The sequence below is a fragment of the Urocitellus parryii genome, chromosome 4, assembly GCF_045843805.1.
Source record: "Urocitellus parryii isolate mUroPar1 chromosome 4, mUroPar1.hap1, whole genome shotgun sequence".
NCBI lineage: Eukaryota > Metazoa > Chordata > Mammalia > Rodentia > Sciuridae > Urocitellus > Urocitellus parryii.
In genome coordinates this window covers 174,148,619-174,161,310 of record NC_135534.1, presented here as the reverse complement: position 1 = coordinate 174,161,310, position 12,692 = coordinate 174,148,619, and the positions used below count along the sequence as shown (strand labels likewise).

General features: G+C 50.7%; 2 protein-coding genes across 2 annotated transcripts in view; one reads left to right on the top strand and one right to left on the bottom strand.

The window, feature by feature from the left end:
* Positions 1–2,256: 2,256 nt before the first annotated feature.
* Positions 2,257–4,147, top strand: Enho (energy homeostasis associated). Its single transcript, XM_026387951.2, has 2 exons — positions 2,257–2,435; positions 3,353–4,147. The coding sequence occupies exon 2, from the start codon at positions 3,513–3,515 to the stop codon at positions 3,741–3,743; it is 231 nt and encodes a 76-aa protein (XP_026243736.1). The 5' UTR covers positions 2,257–2,435; positions 3,353–3,512; the 3' UTR covers positions 3,744–4,147.
* A 285-nt stretch (positions 4,148–4,432) lies between these two features.
* The window catches only part of Dnai1 (dynein axonemal intermediate chain 1), a 62,289-nt gene continuing 54,029 nt past the window's right edge, over positions 4,433–12,692 (bottom strand). Inside the window, exons 15-20 of the mRNA XM_026387872.2 lie at positions 12,506–12,593; positions 11,784–11,863; positions 10,429–10,577; positions 10,229–10,328; positions 7,662–7,847; positions 4,433–4,525 (exon numbers count right to left, since the gene is read on the bottom strand). Coding sequence (XP_026243657.2) covers positions 4,433–4,525; positions 7,662–7,847; positions 10,229–10,328; positions 10,429–10,577; positions 11,784–11,863; positions 12,506–12,593 — 696 coding nt within the window. The remainder of the gene's footprint in view (positions 4,526–7,661; positions 7,848–10,228; positions 10,329–10,428; positions 10,578–11,783; positions 11,864–12,505; positions 12,594–12,692) is intronic.

The following is a 12,692-nucleotide window of genomic DNA, read 5'->3' as shown; positions in this document are numbered from 1 at the left end:
ATGTTAGTCATTTGGTTGTCATCCCTTGATTGGTCCAAAGTTAAATATCTAACTAACATGAGCCTATCATAGTACTTTGAGGAATTTGTAAACTACATACAAAAATAAGCACCAGTAGCAGATACCACTACCACCAGTCTCCAAAACTGAATTCATCAACACCTCCCCTACCCCCACCAAGTCCCTTGCTGAAATTCACTGCTTCTTCTTCACAGTAAATGGCATTCCAGTATCTGCAGCCACTAACCAGAGTTATCTAGGACTTTTCCTTCCCTCTTTCCTCCCTTAGTCTCTAAGTCTCTTAAGTTCTGCCATCTATAGATCCCAAATATCTTTAATGTTCTCCTGACCTCTTCACTTCTATTCCCATCATTTCAGCCCCTCATTTTTACTCCTTGCCTTCACCCTCAAAGGCTTTTGACACCCCTTTCCATCCAGCAGCTCAAATCATCTTTCTAATTTCTGGATATGATCACATTACTCTTCTGCTCAAAATTCTTCAGTGGTTTCCCATGGTTTTCAGGATAAAATGTGAACTCCTGCAGCTGGGTCACTAACTTCACTCACATTACACTCAGATGTACAATGATATGTCTCCTCTCTCTCCTGTAACTGATCTGATCTTCCTCACAATGCTCTTACCCTGCTGGGTAACAGGGGAGAAAACTAAAATTAATCCATTCTGGTAAACTCCATAGGTCCAAAATTTATTTTAGACAGTCTTTAGCTCAGTAGCATTGAATGGCTCAGTATTTCACTATTTTGTTCTTCCCTTTCTCCTCTTCAGGACAGTACCTGAATTTGTTGGGGTCTTATGTGAATTTCATGGCACTGGAGAAAGGGAGCTTTTAGCTACCTGGTTGTTGGGGTTACATCAGCTGACATTTGCTGAGAAGTGGCTGGTTCGGTATAAATTAATTAGTGAAAAACAACCCCGAGAGGTAGCTATCACTATAACCATTTTATAGACAAGGAAGCTGAGGTTAAGGAACTTGTCCAAGGTCACAAAGTTAGTAAGTGGCAGAACCAGGGATTAACAGCACCTGATTCCAGTAGATACTTGTTTATGAGTTTAGAATTCCAGATATAGCTTCAGGGATGTGATTGCCCACAAAGAATATGTGAGATGAGAAGAGAGCCCAGATCAGAACACTTAAGAATCACCGAGGTAGGAGAGGGAGCTCAATAGTAGAGTATATGCCCCCAGCACCAGCACCAAAAATAATAACCTCTGGCATGTGAGGAACTGGGAGAAGAAGGTCTCCCTAGCTGCTTCATCCAAGTTATCTTCCCTCTTAAGAGACCTTCTAAGATGGAGAGTCAGGACTTCCACCAGGCCTGAAAGTATTCCAGCCAGGACAAAGCAATTCTTTAGGTACTCCCCTCCCCTCTGTCCTAGATTCCCTCACGGCACAGCAAAGTATAAGCCTGAGACCAACCCTGGCTGGGAACTCAGTAAATGCATCCAAAGAACCTGTGTTGCCAGAGATCTTCACATCACCTCCTAGGACCACCAAATGCAGGGCCAAGTACAAATACTCTATTCTGAGGATGCAGGGTCCACACTCAGGCGGGAGTATGGGTAGTATCATAGTGGGCCTCCTAGATCACTGTCCTCCCAGGTGTGGAGACATAGGGCCTTCTGGATGACAGGGTCAGACTTCTCCCCAGTGGTTGGTGGGGCGCGTCTCCTCTGGTGTAGGGCATGTAGAGGCCTTGGCCTTTCTCAGATGTTGAGATGTTGCTCTTCCAGATGTGGAAGGTGCAAGAAATCCCTGCTAGAAGGTGGACCACGCCCCGACCCTACACCCTCTCCAGGCCAGATCAAGACCAAGCAGCCCATTCAGCCCTCCTGCCGCCTCCTGCCCCTCCCGCCTGCACCAGGGGCGGTCCTGTCCCACCCTAGCGCACGACCAATGGCGCTGGAACTTGGTGAGGCCAGCCAATTGAACGGCGGCAGCGGTGTGGAGATGATTCCGCCCCCGGCGGGCTGCCGGCAGCCGGCCACCCAGGAGGCGGGGTCCTTCGCTGTTTTTGCTGCCGGCCGAGCTCGGCCGAGCTTAGCCGACTGCAGCCGGCCGAAACCGAGCCCAGCCGAACGCAGCCGAGCCCAGCCGAACTCCGCGCAGCTCCCGCTGCCGCCGCCCGAGCGCCGCCGAGCGAGTCAGCTAGCGGCCGGGGCCGCGGAGGAGGCGCCGCCCCAGGGGGAGGAGGTGCCGGCTCGCCGCAGACCGCCCGCGGCAGAGGCCGCCCCGGTCGCGCCGCGGCGGGAGCGGCCGGCGGAGGCTGCGCGGCCAAGGGGGAGGGCCGGGGGAGTGGACGTCGTCCCTGCCAGCCGCCCGCCGCCCCCCGCCCGCAGGCTCCCGAGCCTTAATCTGCGCTGAGCATCCCGCTGCCCCGGACTCTCCCGCGGGCGCGCACCGGGCTCAACTCAGGTAAGGGGGGGCTCCCCCCCAGCGGGCACCGGGGCAGAGAACCGAGACTGAGAGGAAGAGACACAGCCCCTAGGAGAGACAGACACAAAGAGAGACACACGGAAGACGCACAGACCACCAAGACAGATCCCACGAAGAAGGGAAAGAGACACGTTCACGAGGACAGAGGGATACAGCCGGGAAGAGAGAGTGGCACACACAGGGACTGATAGAGAGATACTCAGAAACAGATTGGGAGAGAAAGGAGACACTCAGACATTCAGAGATGGGGACACACCGATGTGAAGAGAGCTACCCAGAGACAGGCAGCCACACACAATCCCAGATATAGGTATGCAGAGGAGAGACACCTATCTAGCAGGGGAACTGTAGGAAAACCACACACCCAGACACACACACCTGACATAAAGAGACAAGTCCCATGGAGAGGCACACCTAGGTACAAAGCCTTGGAGACACAGAACCCACACATGCCTGCCAGGGCCTCCACAAAGTTCCCTCTGTGTGAGCTGGCGCCTCTGCAGGTCTCCTGGGCTGGCTGGCTGCAGTCTTGAGAGGAGGTGCCCTGACCACACTAAAGCTGGTCACAGTCCCCTTCATTCTGGGCCTAGGACTCTTAGTCCCACCCACTGGTGGGGTACCTTTGAGGGCTGGAAGCTTGGTGGGAAGGGCCAGTCAGTGTCTACCACCTCTTAGAATGAGGTATGCCTACTCCAGCTTCTCCACTCTGCTACACCAGCAACCAGGTGCCCAGAGCCAGGCCTGAGGATGGGGGTGTTGGCTCTGTGAGGTCTTTGAGCCTTATGGGACCCAAGGTTTTCTGCCAGGGAGGTCAGAGATGTGGGAGGGGAGCTCTTGGCCTGGGCCCCTCCCACCTCTCCTTCCTCATCACCCTCTTATTTGCTCTATGCCCCCAGGCTCAGGACTGCAGGTGGGCATCTCCACTGCTCAGGAAACACTGAGTGAGCAGACAGGACAGCCTCCTTGGAAAGCGGCCGTATTGGAGTTCCTCCTCGGCATGGGCCTTGCCATTGAGGCAGCTCCGCTGTCTGTACTGATTTGAGGGTACTGCCCGTCATGGGGGCAGCCATCTCCCAGGGGGCCCTCATCGCCATCGTCTGCAACGGCCTCGTAGGCTTCTTGCTGCTGCTGCTTTGGGTCATTCTCTGCTGGGCCTGCCACTCTCGTTCTGCCGACGTTGATTCTCTTTCTGAATCCAGTCCTAATTCCAGCCCTGGCCCCTGTCCTGAGAAGGCACCACCACCCCAGAAGCCTAGCCATGAAGGCAGCTACCTGCTGCAGCCCTGAAGGCCCTTGACCTACCCTGGAGCCTGGGACCTAAGTCTACCCCACTCAGATCCTGGTATCAGGATTCCAGAGTTCAGCCAGCCTGGGGTCCAGAACTTGGAGTTCAGCTTGTTTACAGCTGGACCCAGAAGCCCAGAGTCTAGCCAGCCTGGCTCCAAGAGAGGCTCTGGTGGCCCTAGAGAGACAGGCCTGGGGTGGGGGTTCAGGAGTTGGTGCTAGGGCCAGGGCCATCTGAACTCTGCTCCATCCCAAGGGCCAAGGGCTGGATTTACCCTTTCGCTAGGTTCAGCACCTTTGGGCCCTCTAGGTTGGGAAAGCAAATTGGAACCCATGGCAATAATGGGAGGGTGTCCAGGGTGGGCTCCTCCCCTGGTCCTCCCACTGTTTGCTGGATAATAAATGGAACTATGGCTCTACTTTGAGATTCTTCTCTTCCTGGGGGCCCTGTGGTAGCAAAATTAAAGGCATGGGATGAACTTCCAGACAGATTTATTTTTGCACAGTAAGAGGAGGGTCATGGTGGTTAAGGGTCAAATCCTGAAGTAATGTGCTAGGACCTTCAGAAGCAGAATGAGAACTGCAAATACTGAGACCCGATCAGGGGCAGAATCATGTATGCTGGGTGCATAGGCACCCTGGTACCCAGCCCAAGGACTGCAAGAAATGGGTCAGGGATTGAGACTAGGCCCTTAGGTTTTCACTTCTCTCACCAGGTTCAGCAGTTTGTCCAATTTTGCGATCTCCACAGCTGGACCCTTCTGTACTTCCTGGCCCTTCTTTTCCTGGGGAAAGGGGATATGTCCATGGGGGAAGAATGGTGAGAAATGAGTTGTCTCTCTCTGGGTGACTCCTTTGTCCAACCTGCCGCAGCAATGCCCTACTCCTCCTCTGCCCAGTAAATTCTAGATTTCCACTGTCCCCAACTCCCACATGAGCCTTCCCCGACTCAGGTTAAGTGACCCATAGGCCCAGCTGAGGGCCTGTAAGAAGGCATTGGTTCTGGCTCTGAATCTCAGCTAGAATTCTCTGAGTTTGAAGCTGGCAGAAATGGGAGAAAGTGTCCATCCCCATTCAGACCAAGGAGATCTTTAACTCCCGGGAGGAGGTTCTGATTGTTGGAACCACATTTTCCACAGGAAAGACAGACCTTTTAAGGATATAATAGGTATGTGTTGGGCTGGGGATGTGGCTTAAGCGGCAGCATGCTTGCCTGCATGCACGGGGTGCTGGGTTTGATCCTCAGCACCATATACAAATAAAATAAAGATGTTGTATCCACCGAAAACTAAAAAAATAAATAAAAAATAGGTATGGGTTTAGTAGGGAGAGGGAAGAGGACAAGCCCACAGGTGTCCTCATCTAATGCTCTAAGTCAATACTTTTAGGTCTGGTTGAGGGTAAGGTGTCATTTGGAGCCAGACCTACTGTGTCAGATATACCCAGGGTGGGAGAAAGTTATCAGGAGACCCTGAGGGCAGGTGGCATATCCCATGTGACTCCAGATGTCATTGACTGGGACTGTCCCTCAAAAGAGAAGATCCTGAGCTTATGACTGTTGTCGTCCCCTTCCTGCACCCCCCACAGAGCACATAATGCTTCTAATGGTAAGTTGGGCCCTGAGAAAAAGGGAGTTGGGACACTGGGGTATGTGTTGCTTGAAGACCCCAAGAACTCTTTGGCAGATCATACCAGTTACATTTTCCCTACTTTCCAGACAGTGGGATGTGGGCTATGCTGGGGCAGGCTGGGCAGCTGCCGTTTCCTGCCTTCCCTACCCTCTTAGCCACCTGTGCCACTACTCACTGGCACATGCCCCAGCTTTGCCTGCTGAGGCCCAACCTGGATGTGGCCTGGGCTTTAAGGTAGGAGGAGAGTATAGGGCCAGTAGGCCCCTTACTTGGCCCATCCCTGCTGCTGACACCACGCAGAGCTCAAATTTCCTCTTGGTTTGACCCTTGCAGCTGTTCCCAAATCTGTCTCCCCAGCCCCTTACAGCCTGATGCCTTTGCCATTACCCACCTCACCTCTATACTCTTGAGGCAGGTGACAAAGAAATCTTTTCCTCTCTTCCTACTCTCCCTCCCAAATTAAGTTCTTGTTCTCTTCTTGGCCTCACCCCATCCCCTGGGATTTAGGGAACCTGGTTTTTTATTCCAATTCTGTCATTAACATCCTTTATGACTTTGGGCAAGTCCCTTGCTTTTCTGGGCTTCAGTTTACCATCTACACAGTAGTTGAGGTAAGATAGTCTTTGACCTCTGACAGCAATCACAGGAAGCTCCCTGTGCAGAGAAGCCTGAGCTTCTGTGGTAAAGCCCTCTTGTGAAGGGTAGATAGTCTGCATTTCACAGTGGAGGGGCAGTAAGGATGCCCACAGGACTTCCTTTTGTATAAATCTCTTGACTGCTGATAGGATCAGATAGCAATTTCACAGGAATCTCTAACTCATCCAATACTAGCACCCACTGTCCCCTGCTCAGGTCCTCAGGGATGAGTTCCCAAATACACAGATCCCAGCTCTCACAATCATGACTGATCCTTATTCTGTGGGAAATTGGAACTGTGGGAGATTCTTGCCTCCCCGGATCAGAGCAGGTAGAGCATATCTACCTGTGCGAGATTCTTGCCTCCCCAGATCAGAGCATATCTACCATTCTCATGGTGTCATTGCTGTGCCTCTCCCCCAAAGGGTGACCATCATTCTCCCAGAGGGCTGTCCAGCTCTCCCGGCTTAAACCTTCCCCTCTCTCCTCATTAAATTAAGAACAGATTGTGTCTGTTCCACAAATTGTGCTGCCTTCTTCCCTCCTTCCCCCTCCCGAGGGCTCAGCAAAGAGATTCAGACCACGCCTGACTCCCCCCACCCCTAAAAGCCCACCACAGCCTCTGGGCCACAGCTGCAGGCGCTTAGCAGCCTTCAGAGTATTTATAGCCAAGTCTACCCCCTCCCCCAGCTGGCTACAATTACAGGCCAGGCCACACTCAGCCCTTGCCTCCCTGGCCATGGTGGGGAATAGACCAAGCCAGTGCCAGAGGGATGGTACAGTGGACCCTGTCTGGGTAGAGGCAGAGGGAAGAAGTCCAGTGGCTGAGAGTCTCTGCTTCTGCCTCAAACTGCAGTAAAGGCCTCAGGTTGCAACCAACAGGTACATTAATCAGGGCAACTTGGTTCAACCCTAACTCTAGCCCAGAACCTGGAAGAAAGCAAAGAATCATCTCCACTCTGTACATGAATGGGCAGGACTGGGCTCTGGGTTCTTGAATTTTTAAGTTCTCTGAATTTTTAAGTTGGTTCCTAGGGCTCTGGACTTTAAGGCCTGGGGCAAAAGTCTGGGTTCTTAAGTCTAAATTTGGAGTCAGTTTAGACTTTTAGGTCATGGCTCTGGGCCCCATGGCCTATATTTGTGGCTCTTGGGTTCTGGGCAGTGGCTCCTGACCATTAGAGACCCCAGAAAAAGAAACCAGAGCTAAAAAGGAGGACTGCATTAACTGCTGACCTAGTTACCCTCTTCATGGCTCATTTCCTCCTTCCCTGTTTAGACCCACAGCTTCCAGCTGAGGGACACTGGAGCTGAAGCTCTGTGTAAGCCCAGCTATGAAGCACTGGCTAAACCTCCAGTTCCCTGCCTTGGTGACCTGTCACATCCACAGCATCCCAGTAAAGGATGCCCAGTGATGCCCTCACTCAAGCCCTAGGCTCAAGCCAACGTGCTCACTGGGTATCTCCCCCTGGCCCAACAGGGAGCTCAGATGCAGTAGGTCAAAACCGACCTGTTTCCTCATAACCAATTCTCCTCCTCTGTGCCTCATTCATGCAATGGGACCATCCTTACCCTGGGGTCACTGGTGGCTACTCCCCTTTGGCTCCTCCCCACCATCCTCATCTCTTGTAGCAGCCCAAACTCCCAGACCCCCTACCTTTGGCATCTTGCGCAAGTTGGGTGAGAGCTTAAGACAGGTAACATGCCCTCGGTCATCGCCAATGATGATGATGGGATAGATGGGGTTGAACTGCACGTGGGTGATCTTGTTCTTCTTTTTGGCCACCACCGGCTGGTTACAGATGGCCTCATACTTGTTGACAGCCAAGTCAAACACATGGGCCTATGGAGGGGCTGGTGTCAGCACACTCAGGAGTGATAAGGCTCCTGTCCCTCACCCCACAGGAACTACCCTGATATTTCTGGGGAGACTACAGAAGGCTAATGTTAGCACACTAGAGCTGGAGGCTGTGGGAGAGGGAATTTTATTCTTTATTTATGTTTTTTTTTTTGTGGTTGAGGGAGTGAGAATTTTTAAAAAATTAGAAGAAATTTTAAGTCTATACAGAATCAACAATAATAGCAGCTACTGGTCTGGGGCTGTGGCTCAGTGGCAGAGCGCTTGCCTAGCGTGAGGCACTGGGTTCAATCCTTAGCACCATATAAAAGCAAACAAATAAAATAAAGGCATGACGTCCATCTATAACTACAAAAAAATAGAAAGTAAAAAAATAAGAATAGCAGCTACCATTTATCAGACTCGGCACACATGTCACAAGGCTGCAACATCTAATCGTACTTCTCACAACCACGCTATAAGGTGGTTCTATTATCCATATTTTATAAATGAGGTGTTAGAAGCTCTTAGGAGGCTAACTTACTAGTGAGTGGCAGAGCCAGGGTTTATATACCAGTTACAGATGTCAAATACTCAGATGGTGCTTGACATACAGGTATCCAATAAATGTTTGATGTTATCTTTGCCACAACCTAAGACCAACCCACTATCAACTCCTGCCTAAACAACTGTGGCAGTCTCCTAACTGGCCCCTTCCTTTAAAACTCTTGCCCTTCTACAATCCCTCCTCCATGCAGCAGCCAGACTTCCCTTTAAAAAACTTAAAATCTTTCCAGAGTCTCCTTGGCACTATAAATAAAATCCAGATCCCTTTCTCTAGCCCCCACCTCACTCTCAGGGGCTCTCCCTGCTTTGCTCACTACACACCAGCCCCACTTGCCTCCCTGTCCTTGAAGCCCCTCAAGCTCATTCCTACCTTAGGGTTTGTGCCAGCATTTGCTTAGGGTGATGATTTCTCCACCCCATCTTGTCATTCAACCTATCTTGTCACTCAGTTGGCTCCTTGTCATTCAGCCTGAATATCACCTCTTCCAAGAAGCCTTTCCTGATCACTCAAGAAGCCATACAATCCTTTTCTTCTCTTTTTTATTTTAACAGCTTTATTGATATATAATTCACATACTATAAAATTCATTCATTTAAAATATGCAATTCTTGGTTTTTAGTATATTCACAGTTATATAACCATCATCACAACTGATTTTTGGAATGTTTTCATCACCCCCCAGAAAACTTTTGTACCTAGGAGCAGTCACTCCCAATTTTCCCTAATTCCCCAATCCTGGGTAACCACAAATCTACTTTCCATTTCTATAGATTTACCTATTTTGAATATACTAGGCAAATCTATTATGGGCATATCATATAAATGGAAACATAAAATATTTGTCCTTTTATGTCTGGGTTATTTTACTTAGAGTTTTCAAGGTTCTTCCATGATGTATGTCTGAGTATGTCATTCCTTGGAGTTACGGAAGAATAATTCTTTCACACATACAGTAGATTTTGTTTATTCATTCATCAGCTGATGAATGCTGGCTTATTTCATTCTTTGGTTATTACAAATAATGTTGTTATAAACATTTGTTAGCACATTACCCTCTAGCCCCCTAATTTTAATTCTCTGCCCTTAACATTATGGAAATTTTTGGTGATGTTGCTTTTGTCTCTCTCCTTTCACTAGAATGTAAGCTCCATAAGGGCAAGTACCTGAATCACTAGGTCTAGCCTACAGCTGGGCACCAGAGTTGGCCCTTAGTAAACATCTGCTCAGGATATAGATGATGAACTAACTTTAGGGTGACGCCTTAATCACTATATTCTTTCCGTGGGGGCAGCATTTCTTTTAGTTTATATCAAAATCTGTAAGGAAAAGAGGTTGTGCTCACAAAACGTTTCTGAACTTTTGCTAATTCTCAAAATTGAATAGACCTCTCCCATTTTGCCCCACTGAAGCCTCTTCTTAGCATCAGCTTGCACATTTCCAGAGAGAGGGGACTCTCTACTTATAGACACTATTTCAGTCACAGATCAGTTCTGGCTCATAAATTTTTCTTTAGCTAGAGCTGGCCCCTGCAACCCTCTAGCTCCCTCCCCAGGGAACTCAAGAGAAGAGAATTGGTAGATGGCATCATCTCATCTCCTCTGATATAAACAGCCTCATTCCCTCCTTGAGGTCTCCTATGATGAATGAGTCTCTTTTTTGGCCGGACCTTGGATGCCTTGGCCCTTGAGAATGCACAGTCCTTATGTCCCACTTTTCCCTACTGACCTGGGCATGGAGTGGGCTCTCCAGGAGGGAGACCCTGATATACTTCACCTGATCTTCAGTAGGGGCTCAGCAGAGTCAGGAAGGGGCCACTCACCTTTCCATCTGTAGTGACTGCTGCAAACACAGTGGAAGAGTATGGTGACCAGGCCACATCACCCACAGCTGAGTTCAGGTCATAGATGAACATAGGGGTCCTGCAGTAGTGGAGGGGTGAACTCCATGACACAGGGCTTATAATGCCAGAGCCCAGGGGAGGGGCCCAAGGCAGGGCAGGTCCAGGGGCAGGCCCCTCACTTGATGGTGTGGTCCCAGATCTTCACTGTCCAGTCAGAGCTGCAGGACATGAAGACCTTGGCGTGGTATGGGTTCCAGGTCACAGCATCCACTGCCATATTGTGGGCATCATAGGTGTCGAGGAATTGGCTGGAATAGGATTTAGAGCACTGGTGGGGAGTAAGGAGAGATCAGGAGTCAACACTGAGATAAAAGCCAGCAGCCACAGCCTCCTTAGGGGCCATGGAGGACCAGAACTGAAGCCTCCTCTTTACTCCACGTTGTTGGGGCCAAGTTGCTGGCTACTCTTCCCACCCTCCACACACCCAGAAAGAAAGGAGCACTTAGGGGTTGGGGGTTCAGGAGGACAGGGGAGCCTTCCTGGAGGGTGAAGGAAAGTGCTGTAGGCTGCTTAGCGGCTGACCCCTGGGGACTCTAGGCCATTTAGAAAAGGTCTCCTGTCCCTGTGTCAGGACAAAGCAGGTCTCAGGCTTTGGATTTCTCCAGACCAGGACCTGTGCACAGGACAGATGGAGCCCTGGGTCCACTGCAGCACACATTACCCTAGTAACAGTGAGAAACATCCCACCGTGTACAGATTAGAGCAGGTGCAGAGCCAGGAGTAGACTCAGGATCCCCAGATTTTCCATTCAGTTTCTTGCCTTAGCCTGCGATCCTCTCTCTCCCCCTCCCTCCAGGAGATAGAGTGACTAACTGGTCTCCCCTTCCCTTCTGCCTCTCTGGGGCTGCCAACGGCAGGGGTGGAGAGGGGGTGGGGACCTCTTTTGCATTCAGACCAGCTCTGGCTGGGCCTCAGGGGCTCCCGGGAGGCTGCCTGTAATTAACATTCTGAGTCTCTGAGCCTAAGAAAAGCTTGCAGCGGAGCTATTTCTGGACGATGGAGGTTCAGAGGGATGTTCACCTACTAACACTGAGACACTGCAGACACCAACTGTGAGGTTGTGTCCTGCCGGTAGGGATGCACCCGATATTCTGAGATCAATTTGCTTGTTGCCTGGCCTTCAAAGTCCAGTTCAAATTCAGATCTCCTCCAGGAAGTTTGCCCAGAATGTTTCAACTTCCCCAGCCCCCAATCCCACCCCTGCTCCACTCCCAGGAAGAAAGGAAAAGCCCAAAGGGAAAGAAGCTAGGCTGGACTAAAGTCACCCTCTAGATTCTTCATCCCCTTTCTTGCATTTAGTCCTTCTTCCCATCCAAGCTGATCAAGAAATGCATTGTCTTCCCCCAAGAAGCCTTCCAGAACTGATGAGCATCACTAAAATCTGTCAGACAGGATTTGCTGAGTGCTTTAAATTCCCCAGGTGCTCAGGGCCAAGTGGCCCTGAGAGGTGCTGCCATGGGCAGTGATGCCTCACCTTGTAGATTTTCCCTTCCTCTGTGCCCACTAGGAACATGTAGTTGATCTCTTTGTGGAAGTCAAAGGCGGTACCACAGCCTTAAGAGAAGAGGGAACAGCCTTAGTTCAGTCCTGAGAAGGAGCTCCCCAGCACCGCCCCTGCTCAGCAAAAGGGCTCTGTGAGGGACAGATTGAACCTGGGCCCCTGTGAGGGCTGGGACTAGGCCAGGCAAACAGAAACCGGTTCTCTGGCCTGTTTGTCCCAGGCAGTTAGAACTCTGCAAAGGGGCCAGGAATTCTGTAGACAGGAATGGGGGCCTGGGTAAACAAGGCAAGGATTGAGTTAAACAGGGTCAGGGTCAGGGTAAACAGGGACCAGGTCTGCAAACAGGGACATGGTCTGTGCAAACAGGGATATAGTCTGCATAAACAGGGTGGGAATTGAGTAAACAGGGACAGGATCTGGGTAAACAGGGCCCTGATCTGCATAAACAGGGATGGATCTGCATAACAGCACCTGATCTGCATAAACAAGAACAGGGTCTTAAAACTCAGAAGGGACCTGTGTAAATAGGAAGGGTCTGCAAATGGCCAAGGGCTAAGCTGACAGCTTCAGGCTTTCCTGTTATCTCCTGTCTGGGCTCAGCACAAATTGGGGAGAGAGTGTTGAGAAGGAGAGGGCCACCCTCACTGACTCTTAGGGGGCCTGAATGGCTAGCCAGGCCTGAAGGGGGTTCCTACCCACTGTGTGTAGCTGCAGCCCCTCAGGAACTTCCGTGGTGCTGCCCTCCACCTTCAGCTTGATGACATCTGTGTGAACCAGCTCACTCTGTATTCACAGAGGGGTTGAGGGAGAGCATACATGTTGGGGTGGATCAGCAGGACCAGGGGGGATATCCTTTGCCATTTGGCTCCCCCAAGTCTCCAT

What these genes read in the sequence shown, in the direction of transcription:
- Enho (XM_026387951.2), top strand. Translation starts at nt 3,513, where the DNA reads ATGGGGGCAGCCATCTCCCAGGGGGCCCTCATCGCCATCGTCTGCAAC.